At 45.7% G+C, this 21,825-nt stretch overlaps 4 protein-coding genes across 4 annotated transcripts; 2 read left to right on the top strand and 2 right to left on the bottom strand.

The window, feature by feature from the left end:
• Window positions 1-1,464: 1,464 nt before the first annotated feature.
• On the top strand, window positions 1,465-5,095 carry LOC131293405 (uncharacterized). Its single transcript, XM_058321483.1, has 3 exons — window positions 1,465-1,960; window positions 3,386-3,884; window positions 4,927-5,095. Exons 1-3 carry the CDS (start codon window positions 1,465-1,467, stop codon window positions 5,093-5,095), a joined length of 1,164 nt encoding a protein of 387 aa, XP_058177466.1.
• Window positions 5,096-7,996: 2,901 nt separating this feature from the next.
• On the bottom strand, window positions 7,997-9,946 carry LOC131293403 (uncharacterized). Its single transcript, XM_058321482.1, has one exon. It carries the CDS (start codon window positions 9,944-9,946, stop codon window positions 7,997-7,999), a length of 1,950 nt encoding a protein of 649 aa, XP_058177465.1.
• Window positions 9,947-12,246: 2,300 nt separating this feature from the next.
• Window positions 12,247-13,378, bottom strand: LOC131281232 (uricase). The gene is made up of 3 exons (XM_058310500.1): window positions 13,177-13,378; window positions 12,831-13,109; window positions 12,247-12,749 (listed from the first exon to the last, which is right to left on the bottom strand). The coding sequence occupies exons 1-3, from the start codon at window positions 13,376-13,378 to the stop codon at window positions 12,247-12,249; spliced, it is 984 nt and encodes a 327-aa protein (XP_058166483.1).
• Window positions 13,379-18,330: 4,952 nt separating this feature from the next.
• LOC131293295 (bromodomain-containing protein 7) lies at window positions 18,331-21,665 on the top strand. Its single transcript, XM_058321378.1, has 4 exons — window positions 18,331-18,458; window positions 18,617-20,911; window positions 20,980-21,147; window positions 21,214-21,665. Exons 1-4 carry the CDS (start codon window positions 18,398-18,400, stop codon window positions 21,519-21,521), a joined length of 2,832 nt encoding a protein of 943 aa, XP_058177361.1. The 5' UTR covers window positions 18,331-18,397; the 3' UTR covers window positions 21,522-21,665.
• The last annotated feature ends 160 nt before the right edge of the window (window positions 21,666-21,825 follow it).

Below are 21,825 nucleotides of genomic sequence, written 5' to 3'. Positions count from 1 at the left end.
CCGTTTGTCGTGGCATTACCCAACCGGGTGAAGAACAGTTCTCAACAGCTGCTCCGGGAGTCATGTTCGTTGAATAAGTCACGTAGACAGACGGATGTCGTCCACAGTGACTAACTAGCGTGGGCTCAACACTTAACGTTAAGAATAATCACTTCGAGCACGCCAACATTGCAACAGCCCTAAAACACACTTCAAACGCCACCAAGACACTCGGAATGTGCTGCACGACAAGTAACACGAACGCCCCAGAAACAAGCGATACTAATTGCTCTTTTAACCCCCCCTAAACAGGAAATTGATTTCCTTCGGCACGAACCCGTACACTGACCCTCTTTTTTCAGTTTTTATTTGTTTTCCAAAATGTCCTTTCGGTGCCTTTCCCACTTTCTACGGCCAATTATGGAATTAGGAAGCACTACCCGGGCCCGATCCGGTTCGTAATGCGCGGCAACGCAAGCTTCGTGAAACATTGCTCACCCGATTGGGGGGCGACTGGTTGAGGTTTTCCCACAATTACCACTTTGAAGCTTTTTTCATGCAAATTTTCCGTCTCGAAAATTTCAAATGATTCAGCGCACTTCTGGGGATGGACGTGGGTATGGGTCTAGTTCGAACGGTGACCAGAGTTTACATCATTTGTTAATAATTTGCATACCCGAACAGAGCGGTTCAAAGAAAAGGGTTAGTCTGGAATTTTGCTTCGACGACTAATGGGAATTTGTTGCCCTGACTCATGCGTTGGCTGGGCTGAAGATTATCGAAAGAATTCTAATCGATTTTTATCGAACTTCACTTGGATATACTTGGTGGGAGAATAGTTTCGAAAATGAAATAACTTAATAGTACCCTGAGTTCGCTGATCTATACTCGCTTCTTCGTTCGTAAAGTTGGTCTTGAATTATGATTTAAGTCATCTCTGTGATAATGTTTTCGCGTGCTTCTGTTCTTTATATTCGATTGCAACTATTATGAACATTCTATGATTTAATCCTTTCGCAAACACGCCTGAAAGTATGCTGTCCGCCGTACACTCTGACGAGATTTTAATTTCCCGGCGTTGGCACTCGAAAGGATCGTTAATATAATCGATCAAAGTACCTGTTCATTATTTTCCAAGTGGAACGCTGAAGAGTTAGGCGTCAGAACAATCTCCCACTCGCGTTTCACAACACTCATTTAGCTATTGCGGGGCTCAAGTGGGTCAAGTCATTGAATTTATTTGGCGCCAACGTTTTGGCTCGAGAAAGTATAAACAGAGTGTGTGTGTGTGTTCCCCATTTCAGTTGACGAAATGCAATTCCTCCAGCAAAACAGTGCACTCAGGATCCTACAAACAGAGTGCTGCAAGTGAATCGTATCGACTGTAATCGAACCACGTCAGACTTTCCGACAATCATCGGAATCAATCCGACTGCCACTCAGCCACCTCTCGAGTTCCGTTTCGAGGGCGCACTTTCACCCACGATGAAAATGTCACGACCCCTGGTGCCGGCCACCTACCTGCTCCTCCTGGTGGTGCTCTGCATTTCTGGTCCCAGCCCAGTTTGCTCCTACGACAACTCGCACGTCGCGCACCACCCACTGGACGCGCTGTTTCGCCCGCAACCGGCCGCCGAGAAGCATTCCGGACCGGTGACGGGTGCCGTCACGGCCGGTGGCAGCGTTGGCGCGTCACAAGTTTCTCACGGTTCATTAGCGCCCGAACAGCACCATCCTTCGGCGATGCTTCAGCTAGACTCACAGCAAAAGCCACCGGTTCCGAGTCCCTTCCAATCGCTCGCTCCATTCGTGGCGCAACATCGCGGTGTTATGAGACGCCGGGCGGTGGTGGAGCCCGGTGGAGTGGGCAACCGTCATCGCTGGCACGCAGATCAAAGACCGGCGGTGTTCGGCAACGATGTCGTTCCGGCCTTTCGGGCCGTTCCGGCGCTCGATATCGGTCGCCCTGGCAGCGACGAAGGTAAGTGAATAAAATTAGATTTATCCTTGCCAATTTTGGCCGGACCGTGCGGGGGCCGACAAGTTTTTCGGGACGCACAAACAAAAAAAGAGAAAAGGTGTAAAATAGCCCCAAATCGACTTTCAGGGCCTGTCCCGAAGATCGATCGCCATGGGTCATGTCTTCCTAGCGAATATTAAAGTACCATTCTTCGTCCACATCTTTTCCAAAATTCCGCAATGATTTTCGCCTTCGACCGGCCCATGTTGACCCCGTCGGTAGTGTTGACTCCTGACGTGATATCATATTTCTATTCCAACGACACACCTTCCAAGGCATTAATAAACGGCTGAGCTTGTCACCGTGTACGGGACGATAAATTGCATTTTACTTTGCCATACCGTGGCACGAATTGATTATAATTGAGATTGATCTGAGATCATAAAGTTGAAGGCATAGAAAAAGGCATCATAAAGGTATCACATACCAAAGATTTTTTTTTTCCTTTGCATTTCCTTCCTTTCGTGGATGGCAAAAAGAAAGCATGTAAATGTACCTGGTCCGAAGTTGATTATCTAACTCTGGTTTGCTTTTACTTTGCAGAGATTAAAAACACGCGCATGAAGATACATCTAACAAGATCTAAACAAACAAATTGAATAAATAAGTTTACTTTGAATTTTCCAAAAACCAATGCTCTCTTTCTCCGGAAATAATGTTTAGGAAATGTGTCTGCTCATTTCAATTCATTTTTCCAACTGCCTTCAATTTAGTCGATATCACGTTTTTACGCCTGCATAATATAGGACTAATAAACATCTATTTGTTCCCATCATGGAGTTTTTTTTGTTTTTTGTTATCGCCATGCGGTACCCTTACACCTTGGCAGTACGTCAACCTCATGCGTGTACGTGTCCATTTATTGATGAAAATGTTTCGCAATCTAGAGTGCCCGTAGAGAGTTGAACTTTATTTTGATACACCAAGCACGCCCTCAAGTTCCGAAGAACTTCATGATATTGATGTCACATTTTAGTTGAGTGCTAGTAGGATTTGCCTCGTTCCGTTCTATATGACGATATTGGTACGAATATTATTTGAACACTGACCTACACTGAAAGGAGCTCTTAGGAGTTAACAATACTTGAGAATCAATAAATTTCACATGTTTGTCTACGGTCGTTTCTAGACACCTCTTATGACATTTGTTAAGGTTAAGAATTCTTTTTTCTCGAGTAGGGGATATATTCTGGCCGAAGAAGAAAAATCTTGTAGGTGCTTTAATCACCTTTCCCAAAGCTTGTCAAACGATGATTATAAACACATTTTGATTTACCATCCCACGGACAATAGTTCCCTCGGGTGAACTACTTACGGGCGACGGCGTCCTAACGTCCATTTTCCATGCCCTTCCCGCCCGCTTACGAACATGTCGTTTGATTTCAGATTTTGCCGACCAAAGCTACCCCGGGGGACTGGAGCATCCCGTCGCCCTCGATCCGGCCGAGAACGAGATCGGTGACAGCCCACTGTCGGTGGTCGCCCTCAGCCCACTTGGTCGACCCCGGCTGGACAGCGGAGGGGCTGGGGATGGCCGCGCGATGGAGAGCATCGATCTGATCCGCGAGCAGCTGGAGCGCATCAAGCAGGAGGAGGACATCGAAATCAAATCGAATCTGCTGATGAAGCTGTTGACGGAATTGCCCGAGGGACCGCTGCCGATTGTGTACATCGAGGACGCGGCGGGACTGGCCGGTGCGGTTGGCAAAGTCGACGATGCGACGGATGACGACACGGACGAAGACAACGACGATGGCGACGGCGACGAGGAGGAGGAGAACGAGGGCCGCATCGTGACGGGGCAGTTCACGCCGAATGGTGGCAAGCGGTCCGGGCGTTACTACCGGCGCTATCCTTGGAAACGTCAGAATTCACGCAGTCGAACGTAAGTGTGTGGGACACTACAGTGCACAAGAGATTGAAATTGAATTGGAGTCAAAATTGAACGACTCTTTTTATTTTCCGCGTCCCGATAAAAGGCTCGGAATTGGCGTTTGCAAAAGAGAAAAGTTGATTCTCAGCACATTTCCACGGTGAAATCCGGTGGCCTTTGCTTTGGTTTTACTTCGTTTGATTTAGTTTTTAGAAGCCTCTTCCGTAAGGCATGTTGTGTTATATTCAATCTGGGACTGGATCAGGAGCGATTGTCCTATTTTTTGAATATCTAAACAATTATGAATGCGTATTTGAAAGTTGTAGGTATTTTCTGATGCAAGGAAATATCATTTCATAAAATACCCTAGGTAAACTCCACATTACCCTTCTAAAATACCACCCCCATGTTTTTTACACGCTGAGATAAATTGAAGATTTTTATCACAACTCTTTGAAATTTTTTTTGTAAGTAGTAATAGTTATAAAAATCAATTTACTAGTTTATTTATCCTCATTTCTTATCTTATTTATCCACAAATAATATAGCCTTATACAAATATATCCTTATGCCTGTCCTTACAAATGAACGCATAAGAGCTAATCACAATTGTTTTCGTTGTTACGTAACAATCCTATTCAGTTAACACAGAACTTTTATTCATCTATCCCATTCCATATCCCATTTATAATTTATGATATTCAGTTCAGGAGTCCTTGATTCAACTCTTTTTTTTATTACAAGTCGAAGAAATTCTTGTAATTTATTTTATACGAATGAAATGTGTTTAAACGACACACCACATGAAAATATAAGTATCAACTGACAACAGTAGAGAAATTGATACAAATATATAACAATGTAAAAGAAAGTGTCGTTCCGTGTCAAAATATTTGTAAAAAAATAGCTGTGTGCAGATACCTTCAATCAATTCGGCTTGACCCACATTGGGCAAATATTTGTTTATAAAATTGTGTTGTTTTTTTTTCTTTTGCTCCAGAGAAACCTGTTAATTTGAAAATCTTATTTTTCAATTTCCTCTCTCAACAAACAGATACGATGCCGAAGCTCGCTATCTGTGCGTGCCGAGCCGGGAGGACGTCTTCAAGCTGCTCGTCGGTCTGCACGAGAACCGGGTCGGCAACCACCAGCGGACGGTCAACTTCTGCAACCGCAAGCGTCCGGCGAAGGCCATCTTCACAAACATCCGCTTCCTGGGCTAAGACTCTTGCTCTTCGGGAGTTTTTTTATTCGCACGCGACACGAAACAGATACGACACGACACAGAGACGGTGAATCGAAGAAGGATCACGGTGCATGGTTGACTGCTCCCTCCCAAATCGTTGCACGTCCCCCATCCCAAATAGATCCCACCCCTTGACGCTTCCGATGTGGTACCGAAGAGGTTAAAGGAAAAGGCAGGAAAGTTTTCCATTGTCCGCCCGTGTCCGAGTCAGCTTTATCCCGGCCTGACATTGCTCCAATAACGAATGTCCGTCGGGAGTGCTGGATGGAGGATGAAGTATGTGAAACAAATGAGCGCTCATACATACACACACATACATATACACATTTTCTACCCAAAGCATAAAAAGCGAATGAAAAACAACATGACTATCCTCACATCGCATCGTATCGCATTAATCCTCCCGTTGTCATTAGATAAGTTTAGGATGTTGCATACTTCGACGCTCGGAAGGAGCTCACCGGTAGGTCTGAAGAGTACAGAAAAATACTAATCGAAACCTGGAACCTGGGGAGAGGTAGACTTAGGCCAACGATAAGTCGTGGCAACCGAACGCGGCTCAAACGATATGTTGGGCACACTTAAAACGATCGACCTGTATGATAGCTCTCGTGCGTCGGAGTGTGAGGTTTTCTCGATTGCAGAAGATCGTATCGGCGATCTGTCATGTTGATGTCCGGAAGGCAGCTATTTCCTTAGGTATCGGTATCCGAGACAGCACGCACGTCGGTGGCCGTTGAGTGGGTGGTGGCAATCTTGTAAAAACAAAAGTGTCCCAGGGGCAGGATTTACGCAAGCATACAAGTAACTAAGTCAATCCTTTATAGAAGTAGAACTATCTGAAACCATATAAAAAAAAACATTCATCATAGGAAGGATGGAGTGGAGAGAATATTTAAAATAATAATAAAAAGTACATATTAAAATACGCATACAAAACAAGAAAAAAAAAAGCACAACTAAATACACATGCACAACGCAAAAGTTTCCATTTACATTTCTCAACCAAACGAATAAAAGTAAAATATAGAATAAAGTTGTGGAAAACCTTCTCTGTACTACGTTCAGCATGGTAGATGATTCGGTGGTGGTGTCCTTTTATTTTTCCGCTTTTTATTTCTATCATCTTTCTTGTGGTTGGCGAAAGCGTCTCTTTTCTCGCGCCGAAAGAACCATACGACACGACACGGGAAAGGTCGAAGCCTTTCCCATCTCCGCTGGAGTTGGTGGACCACCGTGACGGAAGTTAAATTATGATAGCAACATGGCGAACGGAAATGAAAATAGTTTACCAGAGCAAGTTTCACTTAGCTACGGCATGCTATAGCAACAGGTAAGTAATCCGCAATCGAGTTGGTTAAAAATACAAACACAAAAAACAAGTCAGAAAAAAGGGATAGAAAATGTCAACAACTCGTCTGACCTTAATTGGATAAAAAGTAAACCTGTTGGTTTTATGATGGAAAAAAATTGTTTCAAGGGTTTCCGATTTCTCCACGTGACCGATTAATTTATGACCATCTTTGATCGCAGTGAGTTTGCACTGCATTTTTCTTGTAAATCGCTAAAAGTTTTGCAATTTCACAGTTCACAGTTTGCGTTTTGCACAAATGCTGTTCATCTGACTTCCCATCTAAGCCAATGGTCGCGTGTATTATTTATCTTGCTCAATAGCATATTTAATTACTCACAGGAAACGGAACCAATCTCTAACCTTGACTTACTGTATCCAAATGCAAATGTGTTGCCAATGGAAACATACAGAGAAAAGAACGGGATGCGTCATTCATGGATGTTGCGTTTACCTTTGCGTATGGTTGAATATATTTTGTCCTTCAGTTTTTTTTGCCCTTTTCTTCCGTGCATTCATTTATCCGAATCTTCGTTTATGTTTGCCGTCACGTTTCATTTCATTGTTTGTGCGGGCGTAATGCGTTTCGTTGTTTGCGCCGAGCCGACGCCTCGGGGTACCCTTTCTTTCTCATTTCGGCTTCTTTGAGCGATTACCGCCTATTTGGGGTTTTTTTTCCGGGGGGGGGAGTTTACCACGCCATTTCCGTTTTTGGGGCGTTGCGGGTTTTGCTCGCTTCGATACCTCGCGTGTTTGAAACGGTACAAAATGTGGCATATCCGATCACAACCAGAACAGTTTCCTTTATTCGAACAGCCCGTTTAGAAGATGTTAGTGGTTTCTCTTTAAAGTGCAGAAAACAATTTACAATTTTGACTTCTCAAAGGCACTGATCAACTTCTTAAGTCTGTCAGGCAATAAATTCCCCCTTTGCAAAACGGAAATTCCCATCCTCCGATCCCCGTGCGACGCATGGTTGCGATGAAGAACATTTGCCTAGGATAGTGTGTCACCTGTGCTGCTATATTATGCATGAAAAATACACTACATCCTCCCGCTAATGGGCGGATGAGAAATGTGCCGTCCAAACGAGCGCTGCCTTTTCTCTGGCGGGTACCATTTGTCTATGTAGGGCGAATACGTGGGGGCAAGCTTATGTTTCATTTCGAGAAGGGGGAGAAATTTGCTGTTCGTAGAAGAACCATAGCTTCAAATAGATGGCGTTACAACCGGTTTGACAAGCGAAGGAAGCTGCGGAAAACATGTGGAATTTTTCACGTGGAAAAGCCTTCAAGAAAGGAAAGGCTACCTTTTCGGATGAAATGTCAGATAAACATAATAAAACATTGAATAAATGGAAACTTTACCTATTTGCCTAAGAAACACTTTAAAACGCCAGGACTAACTTGTTGTTAATGGAAGGATTTATTTTGTGCATGACATTCGGTAACATAAACGGTTAGTTTCTCACGGATGAACTGTGTGTCCGTCGAAGCACTGATTGATGGCTTTTGAGGTTTTCTTCCGTTACGCCAAACAGACCGGCTTGAAGAGCCACAGCCAGTCCAGCTTTAATCGAAGCCAATCACCGGCGGTAAACAGACAATGGTTAGGTCCTGAAGCTGCCCCCGGCGGATAGAGCGGTTGGACGAACTTCTCCGATTCTCCAGGCGGACGGTAGTGGTACTGGATTTGACTCTCCTGAGGCCGAACGACCGGTTGGGCTTCGTCAAGATTGTAATAGTACATCTGGTGGGTGACGGTCTGGGTGGTACTGTTTGTGGTCTGCACCGACCTCACCGGAAGCAGTTTTCCTTCCACGCGGCCCATCTCGTAGGTGAACCTGGTTGCGGGATTGACCGATCGTGGCACCACCAGACGCTCCGTATCGCTGCGCTTCAAGGGACCACGCGGCACGCAGTCCTCCTGCGTAACGTCCAACACAAAACCCTGCACCATCGGGAACCGGCCCGGTCGGGATTGAATGCGGATCGTTTTCGTAGGGTAAGGGCCAAAGTCGGCGGTCCGGTAGATCTGTCCCGTCCGGCAACCGCAAATGCGCTGCCCGTCAATCTCGACGAATCCGTCCGGGCAGCCCGGGATCTGATTGTTCCCCAGGAAGAAGAACTTAAACCCAATCACCAGCCGACACGTTTGGGGTGAAAAGCGCTGCACCTGAACGACGCAATCCTGGGGGACGGTAGTCTGGGAGGGAAAGTTTGCACTGGACAGGTAGAACCGTCGCTGGGTGAACAAGTTGCGGCAGCATGCTCGAGGCAGAGGAACGCCGGGAACGAGCGCGACCTGACTCTCCGGTTCGACGCGTTCCGTTGTGGGTTCGGGAAACTCCGGCCTACGATCTTCCGACTTGACCGGTTCATAGCCGGGTGGGGCACCACCGAGTGACGTGGTCCCTTCCGTGCCCGATGTCGTCGGATAGCCCGGATAGTACGCTGATGGATACTGAGGGTACTGAGGATATTGCGGATACGCTGGAGTTCCGCTCTGTCCAGGACCACATGGACTCGACGGGCAGATTGGAGAAGGCACCGACGGCTGCTGGGGGTATGTTGGATAGCTGGGGTACAGTGGTTGACAGGATTGATACCGAGGATCACATGGAGCTCTAGGAGGTGTCGTAGGAATGGTTGGATAGTTTGACGCAGTACAACCCCACGGTGGATAGCACGGGGCTGGGCAAGGGAACGATGGGTACGTCGGATACGTTGGCGTGGGGTACGTTGGGGATACATTTGTCGGTGGTGGCAAATATCCATTGCCTCCAGGATTAAACTCCGGAGGTATATCCTGCCGACTACTGACAACCTTTCCGTCCCCGGAAGTAAACACCACCGGGATTTCGGTAGTCGGTACGAGCTCCTCCGAACTAGATTCTGCGTCATCGGCGACCTGGATCGTAGTGAACAGCGTATACGCCGTCGATGACTCCGCCGCCTCATTATCGTCACTGCACGGTTGCCTCGTGACAAGAATGTGGAATCCCCGCCCCGTACCCCACCCATCCGTGACGAACTTCATTCGGAGTACGCCACCGGGTGCATCATACAACTTCGATCCGACAACCGTACCACACAGGATCTCCTCATCACCGATCGTAAGTCGATCCTTACTGCAATTCCGCGACGGTTCGAGTGCAAACTCTATGAACTGAAAGTGATACTGACTGCTACAGACAAACGGAGACTTGAAGGTGTACTCGCAGTACAGGTTTCCCTGGTATCCCTCGGGGTATCCTGGCGAACGGATTTCACTCTGTAGCCGCTTGTACACTCCACCGCATTCCACCACACTCCGGCGATCGCTCGTCGCCGTAAACGCACTGTAACGTTCCTGGTTTTGCTGCCCATCAAACTCGTTAGTCATCCGGAAGAACTCGTCACCTGCACCGGGTGCTTGCACGTGGTTGCCCTCTTTCAAACCAGCGAAACCGGCCAACGCCGGTTCGATGGTTAACATTAAGAAGCTGAGCACCGTGAACTTTGTAATTGAGTTTGTGATTAACTTTCCCATGGTTTCAAAACATCGAAATCTCCTCAAAAACTTTGTGCGGATGGGACTGGAATTCGGAGAACTCAAACTGCGGCCAACGCCACGGTAATTCCGTTTTAATTCACAAACACACGCCCCGGGGGGTTTTCTACCAGTAATAATGAACTATGAAACTGTTTTTCACTTTGGACAAATGACGGTTATTGATTATCGGCCCTTGGTACTTTCTTCCATTCAAAGGAACTTGAAGCAAATTCCTAAATACGTACGAAACAAAGGCACAGAATGGAAGATTCGTTGCCGTCGCAGGCAAAATTCGAACGCGAACTGATCAAGACGCCGGATAAGCGGTCAACTTTTGAGCTCATCAATAAATTTTAATGAGTGTGGGGCGTTTGTACTTTGTTTGCGACACCGTCCGACTACGGGGAGCCCCGTTCCATCCCATCCTAGTTACTTACTCGCTGCCTCACTCGCTCTTTCTTCCATGCCGCATGCCGAGAGGATGGTTAAGCAGGAAGGTTTTAAAGTTAAGCCTTTGTTGACTTTCGAGTTTACTTTGGCGTTTACTCGCAACCCCACCGTCATTCCGGTGGTGCGTCACATCCTCAATGCTTCCTTCTTCCCAATCGCCCAACGACTGACGTTTCCCCTATGCGTTGTGTCACTTCCGGTGCGCTAAGGGCGTCCAAAGTGAAACCTCTTTCGTTTCCTCCTGCAGTTCACTCTTGTTTGCCTTCAGTTCGCTGGTACCGTATGTACGTTGTAACGAAATGGCCACTCGTATCGCCAACGGGTGTCGACACCCTTCACTATCGCCACCAGCCGTGTAACGTTTCACTTTCGGTCGCAGGGTTCGTGCCCATTCTGTTTGATTTTCAGCATAGTTACCCCGGCATGCCCGAATGAGGGATGGCCCGGTGAGGTTGTCATAAAATCCGTAAAAGCACGCTTCTGCCGAAGCGAAATTGATAAGGGTCGGCAAAGCCAAAGGTCGGCGGCGCATCGAGGACCTGTTGAGGTATATTTATCGACGAGCCAATTACGCAACGTTTACGGCGTAATCATAAACGGAACCCGAGTAGGTCCGTTCTGGGACACGACGTAGCCATGTCATCCCGAGCGGGTGAGTGAGTGTCGGAGCGAGGAAGTCCTTCCTAATCTGTATTTCTTGTTCTCGGTAAGTGAATTTCTATTGCAGTATGATTAGCTTTTATTGGGACAATCTACCCGTGGGCTGGATGTAAGAAACCAACGACCTACGTTGGTGTTTCTAGAAACTTTTGAGAAGCAATCAGTGCCGGGTTCGCTTGATACGTTGAAAAGCTTCTAAAGAGATCAAATTATAATAAATCAAAAGATCTCTTAGAATTCATTTGATCAGAGTTGATGCTTCTCAAAACTTTTCCTTATATGGTTGAGCGTACAGAATGCAACGACTAAAAATCTTCTAATAACTTTTCAAATGTACCATGAAGCCTAATGATTTGGCTCTGTTTACCTTACATCTTCTGGTAATATGATTTTCTAACAGAATTTATAAATTTTTTGATTCAAATCATATATAAGGATTTTCCTGTTTGTTGAAATGAAACTAGACCTTTGTACTCAGTTAGAAATATAATGTTAAAAGACAAAAGTATTTCTTTCCGGTATCATTTGGAATTAAAGGCGCTCGTTCCGGTTTATAGATTATTGACGATTGTTTAAACAATATTAAATCATAGAATCTGATATCGAGTCTTTGTTAGATACCTATTTATTTGTTATTATTTTTAATTTAAAAAATATTTTTAATTGATTTCGATCTAAGGTAATATGAAGCAAAACTGAAGAATAAATTGAAAATAAATGCATATCAAATCGTTGTACTACTAGATTACTTTTAAAAATAACATTTTGCTTTAAGAAGTTGATTCCGTTATAATAAAAACCCCCATTTTCTAAATTGTCAACAAATAAGAAGCGGTATTTTCTACACATATCTATATTTAAAAGTAATCACGCCTCATAAATGCCTCATTTACTAACAGCATACAAGCTACATAATGGAACTTTGCTGTTTTCCCCTAGAGTAAGTGGCGATAGATCAATAATAAGTAAAATCAACTGACGTATTAAGTTTCAACAGTCTCAAATAATGCCGAACGGTCGGATAAGTCATACCAGTGGAGTAAGCTACCATAGTCTCTTGAGCAAGTTTTGCCTAAAATCCCTTCAAACATCTCGGCGCACGGCAAGTTCCACCCCTCGCTGTGCGTACCACGTTATAGTTTGCTTTTCACGAACTGGTCCGACTTCCGGTCGAGCTGGGCGTAGATGATTCCAGCCGGTTTGTCCACCGGCACGTATACCGATTCCTCCTTCAGCTCGGCGTCCTTCACCACTTTCGGGAATTTGCTAAAGTCGAACGTGAAGTAGTGTTTGTTCGGCATCGTCATGTCGATCGACGAAATCTCCGGTATCGACTCCAGCACCTGCTTCTCGGCCAGATAGAGCGTATGCTGCACGCTCGGCGAGAAGATGCCCTTCTCCGTTTCGCCGGCGAAGTTGTTCAGGATGCACTGCTTCACCTTGTTCCAGCAGTAGTCGAAGTCGACCCCGGTCACCGTCGAGTACTGCCACGACGAGCGAACCACCGTGCTGAAGATGCGATCGTGCTGATCGGGAAGGGACCGGTACTCGTCATCGACAAAGTTCACGAAAGCTGACTGGGTTGTCTTTAGGACGCGTAGATCGGTCAGCCCACTGACGACGGTCGGCTTGGATTCTGAAGGGAAACGAAAGACGTCAAATATGTATCACAGGAAAGCAACGAAACCAAGGCAGGACAAATGCATTGTATCCATACCGCTTCTCGTCTGCGTAACGTCCGTGTGGCGCAAGGCGGTCGGGGTAAAGACGAAGGCGTGATTGTGCAGATCCTTGTACGGCCCCGTACCGAAGCCCATCCGGGACCACGGATACTCCTCGATGTGTATTGACACCTCCTCGACGTGCGCGTACTTGCTCAGGAAGTGGTGACACAGCAGTATACCGAACTCTTCCGGCGATCGTAGGCCGTGTTTGCGCGCTAGCAAGTAGACGGTGTTTTTCTGAGAATCCGTCGCCACGATGTCACTGTTATCACCTGTAAGAGTGAACAGGTTTCGGTTAAGTGACGCAATTCAAACCCAAGGAACGGTTCCTCTTCTTACCCTCCAGATAATCCTTCTGGCTGTGGAGCTTCAGCTTTGTCCCAACTTCAAACTCCTTTATCGAGTGTACCAATCCATTGCGCACCACGTGCATCACCTTGACGCTATCCTTGCCGTAACCATAGTTACTGATGAGAAATGGCGAGTTTTCATTGTCGAGGTAACCGTCGCGGCTCTCGTTAAGTAGCTTGCGGGACATCATCTTGCGGCAGTTTCGATAGAGCTTTCTATTCGAAGCATGGAGAATAACAAATTGTTACAATTTAAAACAAATATATTTCATAGAATATAGGATTTTCCTTAAAGTATCTTCAATCCATTCGAGAAAATACTAGTTAATCTAAACAAAAAGCCAGTTCAAACTGATCTTCGTGCAGTTCCCCGAAACCTGAGATCGAGAGGTTAGTGCTCCGGTGTACGTAGAAATAACGTCCATCGCCACAATGATGCGAGACAAACAACAATACATCGTTCTTCACCCGCGAAGCGGTAAGGTGGAAAACCGGTTTAACATCGCTGGGTCACTGTTATTATGATTTTGAAAGAGTTTCGTGCAATCTGCGCCACAAAAAACAGCGCAGTGTATGGTCCGATGGCAAACGATAAGAGCAGTCGGGAGCAATGACGAAAACGAAAGAAAACCACCGTGAACCGGTTTAAGGTGTCGGGAGGAGCCAGCTGATGATGACGCAATTGATTCGTGGCGATTGAAGCAAGGAAGAATAAAAATGAAGTAAATAAATTGCACCCTCCGGGAATCTATCAACCGGGCGTTGAAGATGGATGGTGGTTCGTCTGGTGACAGGCGCGGTTTCTTCTGTGTCTATTATGATCGAGGTGTTATCAGGCACGACCCACACTTAAGCAGCTATCGCAATTCGCGATGGGATTATGTTCTTCCATTTTTGCAAATTTTGACGGAGCCATCGATAAAGGAAGCGATAATGCGTCTGTCACTTAAAGGGTGCATGGTTCTTCATGGCTCGCCTATTGCTCCACCAGTCTTATCGCCAAAATTGATTTAATGCACCCTATTAGCACCATTCGGAGACAAATTTCAAATTTATTTCAAGCTTCTCCGGTACGCGAGTGTTGTGCAGTGAGTGATATGGCCCGTCGGTCTGGCAAATGTTTAATATAGTAGGATTATCTTATCAGATGCTCACAACGACCCAACAGGAACCAGTTGGAGGACAAGAGTAGCCCAAAAACGAGTGATAGAAACGTGAGTGAGCAAAAACATGACCCCCACGATGAAGACACAATAGCGATTCAAATAATTTTGACATCCCGTACCCCTCGGTCAGAACTGGAGTTAGACGTGCTGCGTAGCACGTCCCTTCCTAGCACGTTGAAAGCCTTCGAGCTAATCTATCGATCATGTCTGCGGTACACTTCTAATATACGATTATTTCGACCCAGCTTCTTGGGAGGTTATCAGCGTTAACTTCCATTTTTGTTGAAACAAAATAAAAGGGTCGAACACAAGATAACACATGTCTGCTTATTTCTAGACCGTAACGAAAGCAAGTAAATGCTTCAGAAAGATTTCAATTTAAGCATGATGTGATTAGGACAAATAATCCCCGACGCAAGACGATGGGTTCGAACGCAACAAAAAATCAAAAACAAGCAGTAATTGAAGTTGAAAATTCACGATTTAACAATCGAGTAGATGCACCAAAATCGATCAGAAAATCCGTAATCTCTTATTGTTTGGAGTCTGGAGTCAATTTGAACAACGAGGACTGAGACATAATATCCGAAATAACTTCACAGTCTTAATCAATATAATTCACAGTTGCACGGCAGCCTGAACATCTTAAATCTATGTAATTTTTGACACTGCAAATTTTCACTTACATGAACAAACGAAAAATACTTCAGTAACAACACTTTAATTCCACTTTACTTCTATACAGCAATCTACTTCGACGGTACACAGCACCACTATGAGAGTTCTGATCCAACGTAGTTTCCGTATCAACTGCAACCTACCTTGCCAGTGGCCAGCGCTTAAATGGAGCAGCCCAGCGAGGATCGTGAACGCTTTTCTACCCTCCCGGCCGGCATCAATGATGTAAACAATCGTCGGCCCGAGACGTTCGTCGCAGTAACGGAATCTTTCGTTCTTCCACTCATTCTACAACCGAGCACCGGGCAAACGTCTACCACAATCAGAGGCCGGGCATCTTCCATTCGGGTTGCGATAATCATGCCACAGACAACAGCAAACTGTCTGCGAGAAGCTGGCCCGCTGGTTGAAAGTGGTTCGAATTTTCCGTTATCAGGGTTCGGCGTTTCTAATCGAGAACCGACCACCGGCTCATTATCGCCGATGGCCGTTGCTTAGCCGATGGCTGCACCCATTGATTCTATTAATGTGCTTGCAGCGGACCGCACACAACTTCAGAAGGAGGCAGTTGCAGCATTCCAATGTTAAGTACAATCCTTTTTTGTCCAATCCACAAATGGTTGGAATACTGCACTTGCAGACGACAGTTACGAGCATTGCTCAATTGAGCTTTAAGGCGCCTTTGTGTGACACGTGCAAGCTGATGTACGCAAGTCATCAACCTGAAAGATGAGCCTTGACCCGATGGAATTATCAATGTTGCGCAGAATCGACGGGACAATGTTTCAGAAAGGAATGCTACGCATTCGATTTGCAAACGTTGGTCGCAGCTGTTTTAGAACCTTGACCTGCATTGTTGAGATAAGAGTGGTTTGTAGTTCAAATATAACAAACATATTTTGTTTTACCAAATTGCCATCTGGTTTGGGTTTTTTCCCACTGATTCATTCTTAGTCGATCGTAAACAAGACAAGCTTACGCACACGACATGTAATGCATGTAATTAAATCTACTTTAGGAACCAGTTGCTACCGAAGAAGGAAAAACAGATGTTTAAGGGTCAATCTTGTTGTGATTCTGGGCTTAGTTTTATTTTTCACTCACGTGAATGGAATAAACAATAACAAGATCCACTATAACCACGTGTTTGGTAAACAAATGCGCCAGTATAATTGAACAAGCGTGAACGGTCTTTAGTTCACCTCCTATGATATTATTTTCAATCATTCAGTTTTGTTACCTAACATAGACCACTTTGTAGTAAAGTGTTGTTCCATTAAAACAGGCCGCATATTTGCATTAAATTATGAAATCTCAGTTACAACTCAGCTCGAACGTTTCGGGAAAGGTGGTAACTCTTATCAAGATTGAACTTTTCATGTTGATACAAACGATAATCGCTCCTGAGAAATCCGAACGTCCTATCGCTTCGCTGGAGTACTTTCGTCAGAGGGCTTCGGTGCTTAGCTATAGTCAAAACAAAGTGTTGGACTTTAAATGCGGTGTCTACTATTATTAGTTTGTGGTAGCAGTGTTCTTTCCAAGAAATGTTGTCTTCAGGACGCCCAATATTATTTGCGAAAGATACTCCGGTTGCTTATCTCTTATTGTATTCTAAATGCACTTCTTTTGCTTGCTTCCTTACAGACAAAATCGTCAAGTCTCTCGAATGCTATGCCTTGTTTAGTTATTTTAAAGAAGTGATAAATGTTTTAAAGGTAAAATTGAATGAATGAAGCGATCTGCATTTAGCGCTAGAAGGATATGAACATGTATGTATTAGAAGGATTAGTATAATGTATCAATATGATTCATCTCCTCTGTGTTCTGCAATATAACTGTTTTAGATAATTAAGCAAAATATTATGAGTTACTATAAACTAATTTTTGTGATTAATTTTCATAGGTATACCGGACAATTTGAAAAGTTTAATTTTTCAAATGCAGATCGAACTTGTATGCGAGTTCAACTCGAGGTAATCTTTTGAAGTTTATCTTTGTTTAAGTATCCTTGTTCGTCTAGAACTGTTAAAACTACTAAAGATATAAAAAGCTTGTAGGGTAAAAGTACCCATTTTGGCCCACTTAGGGAAGGGTCACCACAAAATAAATCGTTGCATTAATTGTACCGATCATATCACGAAAAACTGGGTATGATAATGTAGAGTAGCTCTCTAAGTATGCATTAAAATTCATATTTTTTAGTTTATTTGATGTTTTCGCTGAAAAATTATCAATTTCCGAACACACTTTTTGTCGCTATTTTGGCCCGCTTTGCTTCTATTTTGGCCCACCTGTGTACCAGTTTTGGCCCACCTGAAAAATGCCTTTTTTATGTGTTTTATGGTTTTAATAATCTTTATAATAATTTAGATTGTGCTATTTACTTTTACTTTTGCTAAATAAGTAAGATAACATGTTTAATTCGATATTTTAATTTCCACTTTTTTCCAAGATCATCGGATTTTCGTTTAGACAATTTCTGACAACCAGCTGTCAGTGTCAAAATGCATACAAATTTCGTTTCAATCGAAACCAGATTTCCTTGCATCTATTTTGGCCCACTTTTGCATCGAAATTAATATTATTTCTCGAGCTCTAAAAATTCAAGTAACGTTTTGATAATTCCTAAAAACACTCAAAGCTTTTGAAAAACATTACTTTAGAATTTTTTACGCAGTGGTTGCTTATATCTCAAGGTTGGCGAACTATCTGCCTACGGGATGGTTTTTTGAAAAAGAGACAGCTTCGTAGTTTTAAGCGATTTTCTCGAAAAATATTGATGCAATCGCCTCCAAATTTGGTATTTAACAAGAATAAATTGACCACAACACTAAACAAAATGTTAGGGGGCATTTTTATTTGAAATCATTGAAATAATTGATCTATTTTCTAGTGGGCCAAAATTACATACGTGGGCCAAAATACCCTCACTCAGCCTATTAGACCAATTTTTTGTCTTAGAAAGGGCTATCATTTGAGGAGTCATTTATCACAATCTGTTCAGGGAGGAAAAAGTTATTAACAACTTCGTTGTTTACCCGGTTGACAAAAATTCAAATTTTTTGCAGCTGTCATGTAGTACCAGCAAGTTTTTCCATGGCAGATTGCTGGGACTCTTGCTGGAACTACATAGTACCAGCAACAATGTCATTTTCTGTCAACCGGGTAGTTATTTACTGCCACTAATGACCAAGGTGTTTGAAACTTCCGTGGCATTCAAGGCACCTTGGTCAAAAGGAAAATATTTTGGAGTTTTGCAAATGACAACTCATCTGTCAGTCCAATAGTGACGCGCTAAACAACGCTAGACTTGTTTGTTAAAACATTTTCATTTTATCCGGTTTTCCCCGGTTTTTCACCGCCATGGGTTCGAAGAAACACAAGAAACATAAATCAGAACGGAGAGAACGCGAGGGTGGTAAAGGTTTGTGATTTTTCATTCCATTTTCACGAGCGCGATGGTGTAGTAAACGAGTCATCGATGTCGTCGCCAACCTGCAGCTGCCATCCCTTGTTTGGGTTTGAAACGGTGCCGCTTTGTGTATTAATCCTTATTCCTTGTTTACTCTTGATCCACCATAGAGAAATCGTTCAGTGTCGATCGTCCACCGAGTCTCAAGCTTATATTGAAGGTAAGCGGCAACAGCTCAACGCCGGAACACGGCAACGATTCGCCGGCATACGGCATTCAATCGGATGGCGGAAGTACACTTTTCACCAGCAGCGGCGACTACCCGGAGCGGCATAAAAAATCGAAGAAAAAGAAAAAGAAGAAAGACCGCGAGAAGAAACACAAGCATCATCACAAGGAAAAGCGTCACCGGCATCGGGGCGATGATACGAGTCACGACGGTGAGGAAGATGAGGAAGAGGAGGAGGATTTCAACAGCGTCGGGGATGAGAGTTCTCAGGCTGCACTGGATCCGGTGGGTGTCGTGCACTATCCGACGGTGGCGGCAAGCTCGGTGGCGGTTGCAGCTGTAGCGGCCGTGGCAAACTCTTCCTTGGCGGCCCAACCTGTCACTAAGCCGCTGCTGCCAGAGATATTACTTTCACCGAAGCACGAACCGGATATGGGGCCGGAATCGGTGCCGGAACCGATGACTGAACCCGACGGAGGACTGGGCTCGGCTGGTGGGCTTGTGCCGAAAGAAGAAATGACAACGGCACCAAGCTCGGTGACGACGGAGGAACCGCTGCAAAGTCCCGGCTCGATGCAGTCCTCGTCGAGGCCGGGCAGCAAAATCGATTTTCACGATACCAGCTCGAGCCAGTGTCCCAAAACGCCCAATTCGGATTGCAGCGGCCGAGAGCCGCGAAGCTGCGTGCTAAAACTGAAGCAAATGCGATCACCGTTAGCCAAACTGCTCGACCATCTGCTGAAGGCGCTGGAGAAGCGGGATCCACATCAGTTCTTTGCGTGGCCTGTCACCGACGACATCGCCCCGGGGTACTCCTCGATCATCCTGAAGCCGATGGACTTTTCCACAATCCGGCAGAAAATCGACGACAACGAGTACAATTCCGTGGCTGAGTTCAGCGACGACTTTAAGCTGATGTGTGAGAACGCGATCAAGTACAATCACTCCGAGACGGTGTACCACAAGGCGGCCAAAAAGTTGCTCCACGTTGGCGCCCGGCTGCTGCAACCGGACAATCTGATGCGCTCACTGCGCCCACTGATGACGTACATGCGCGAGTTGACGGCAAAGGAGCTCGGATTCGAGCTACCGGTCGGTGCGACCGATGGGGATGGAAGCGAGTTCCACCATCAGCACCACACCGCCGACTCGGCTGACGAAGCGATGGCGGCGGCAGTAGACGAAGGAATCAACGCGCAAATCGAGGAGGAGGAAAAACGAAAACAGATCCGGCTGGAGAATAATCCCCAAACCAAGTTTGAAGCATTCGTCGACGATCTGACGGCGGATGAGGTGCTGGCGCAGGTGCAAAGTGCAGCCCTGAACGCGAGGACAAAGCTGCTGAAGAGAAAATCGGCCCACAAGCTCGGCTTCCTGAGACAGCACAAGGATGGAACGACGTCGATGAAGCTCCTGCTAGATACGGGCGTTCACGAGGGTGGCGAAGGTGGTCCCGAACGGACGGTCACGCTTGGGGCGCACACAGGAAAGCTTCAGTATGGTACGGGGCAGCTGCAGGGATTCCGCGAAGATCGTCGAAACAGTGCCAAGATCGTGAAACCGCTCAACTACGGTGCGTTCGGATCTTTCGCGCCCGTCTTCGATTCGCGCTTTTCCAATCTCAGCAAGGAAGAGACGGATATGGTGCTGAATACGTACGGGTGCGAGACCGGCGCAGACTACGCGGAGAGCATCCTGCGCTTTGCGATGGACAGTCCGTTCGCCGCCGGGATGGCGCACAATCTGCTCGACGTGCTGACCAATGGCGAGCACAGGCAGACGTACGGTAAGCTGTACGAGACGCACATGCAGCGCCAGGAACGGGAAGCCGTCAAGCAGACGTTTCTCGATCCGGATGAGGTTGCCGAGGAAGTGCGTCGGTACGCCGATGTGAAGATCGACTTCGACGCTCTCCGGTCACTGTCTAGCGTTGGCGTGAATATGCATTTTCTGGACGATTTGGAGCGCCAGCTAAAGGAGGCGGACATTGTACCTCAGTTGCAACAATCGCTGCATGAAAACTCCGACCTGCTGCAAAAACTGCACCAGATGCAAACGGAGCGCCTATCAGCCCCATTGCCGGCTCATCTGTCCCACATTCAGCATCCATCCGACGGTGAGCTGGAGCTGGCCGGACAAATTACAAGCAATTTGACACAAATCGCTAAACAGTTGCCACCGTCCGCGATCGCACAACCACATGGGTTGCGAAAGGCGATGGGAATTAATACCACGGGTAAGTTGTCCGCTTCCATCTAGTCCGGGTTCGTCTTAACCCCTCCTCGTTCTGCCCTGTTTTTCCAGTTGGACTAGATGTTTTCCAGTCGCCTCCACCGTCGAACGTACCATCCGAATCGCAATCTCCAGTACCTGCACCTGCGACACTACAGCAACCATCAAACTGCAATGGAACCGAGGTCACCTCACCGAATGCCCCTGCACATTCCGGAACCTCTGTGACGGCAGCAACAGGTTGGTGCACACGTGCATAACTTTCTCCACGACAATCCCACTCCCATCTTTATCTTACCAAACCAGATATCGACACGACACCGATGGACATGGATCTCGAACCGGAACCGATTTCCCATCACCATCATCAGCATCATCCCCATCCACACCATTTGCCTTCGCAACAGCAGCAACAGTCGTCTCAACAACAACAACAACCCCAAGAGCAATCGATCATACAGAGCAATCCAACCAGTTCCAGCAACCCGGTCGACATTGACAGTGAACTAAGGGAGTTTCTGGGAAGCTCCGGTCTGAGCTCGAACGGTCCACACTCAACTGACGAAGCCGAATCATCCGATGCGGCCTGCATCGAGCAAATGCTGTTGGATTGAAGACCGAGACGCGTATTGCACCAATGTCAAGTGAAAAATGAGGAAGTGGCTTTATTTTTCATTAGTTTATAAGAGAGTAAGTAACATAAAACAAAACAAAAAACTTATTTTTCAGAATAACTCCAGAGCTCTCCGATGTTGCAAAAAAAAAAACAGTAAGCGTAAGCGTGTGTAACATACACACAACATACAACGTCACTTTTCTGCTCCAAAAAGAAAACTCTCGACACTTGTAAAAGGGTAAATTGGTCGAGAGTTCCTCCACGTTGATAGTATGGATAGATATTTTAACAGATTTTGTTCA

Source organism: Anopheles ziemanni, chromosome 2, assembly GCF_943734765.1.
Source record: "Anopheles ziemanni chromosome 2, idAnoZiCoDA_A2_x.2, whole genome shotgun sequence".
NCBI classification, from domain to species: domain Eukaryota; kingdom Metazoa; phylum Arthropoda; class Insecta; order Diptera; family Culicidae; genus Anopheles; species Anopheles ziemanni.
Note: the sequence above shows the minus strand (reverse complement) of the source record. Positions and strands in the feature narration are given on the sequence as shown.

Excerpts from the sequence above, each read along its gene's own strand:
- LOC131293403 (XM_058321482.1), bottom strand. The coding sequence starts at position 9,946 with ATGTTAACCATCGAACCGGCGTTGGCCGGTTTCGCTGGTTTGAAAGAG.
- LOC131281232 (XM_058310500.1), bottom strand. The coding sequence starts at position 13,378 with ATGATGTCCCGCAAGCTACTTAACGAGAGCCGCGACGGTTACCTCGAC. Across the intron at positions 13,110-13,176 it reads CCAGAAGGATTATCTGGAGG|GTGATAACAGTGACATCGTG; the intron begins GTAAGAAGAGGA and ends TCACTCTTACAG. Across the intron at positions 12,750-12,830 it reads CGTTACGCAGACGAGAAGCG|AATCCAAGCCGACCGTCGTC; the intron begins GTATGGATACAA and ends GTTTCCCTTCAG.
- LOC131293295 (XM_058321378.1), top strand. The coding sequence starts at position 18,398 with ATGGGTTCGAAGAAACACAAGAAACATAAATCAGAACGGAGAGAACGC. Across the intron at positions 18,459-18,616 it reads AGAACGCGAGGGTGGTAAAG|AGAAATCGTTCAGTGTCGAT; the intron begins GTTTGTGATTTT and ends GATCCACCATAG. Across the intron at positions 20,912-20,979 it reads GATGGGAATTAATACCACGG|TTGGACTAGATGTTTTCCAG; the intron begins GTAAGTTGTCCG and ends CTGTTTTTCCAG.
- LOC131293405 (XM_058321483.1), top strand. The coding sequence starts at position 1,465 with ATGAAAATGTCACGACCCCTGGTGCCGGCCACCTACCTGCTCCTCCTG. Across the intron at positions 1,961-3,385 it reads TCGCCCTGGCAGCGACGAAG|ATTTTGCCGACCAAAGCTAC; the intron begins GTAAGTGAATAA and ends GTTTGATTTCAG. Across the intron at positions 3,885-4,926 it reads CAGAATTCACGCAGTCGAAC|ATACGATGCCGAAGCTCGCT; the intron begins GTAAGTGTGTGG and ends CTCAACAAACAG.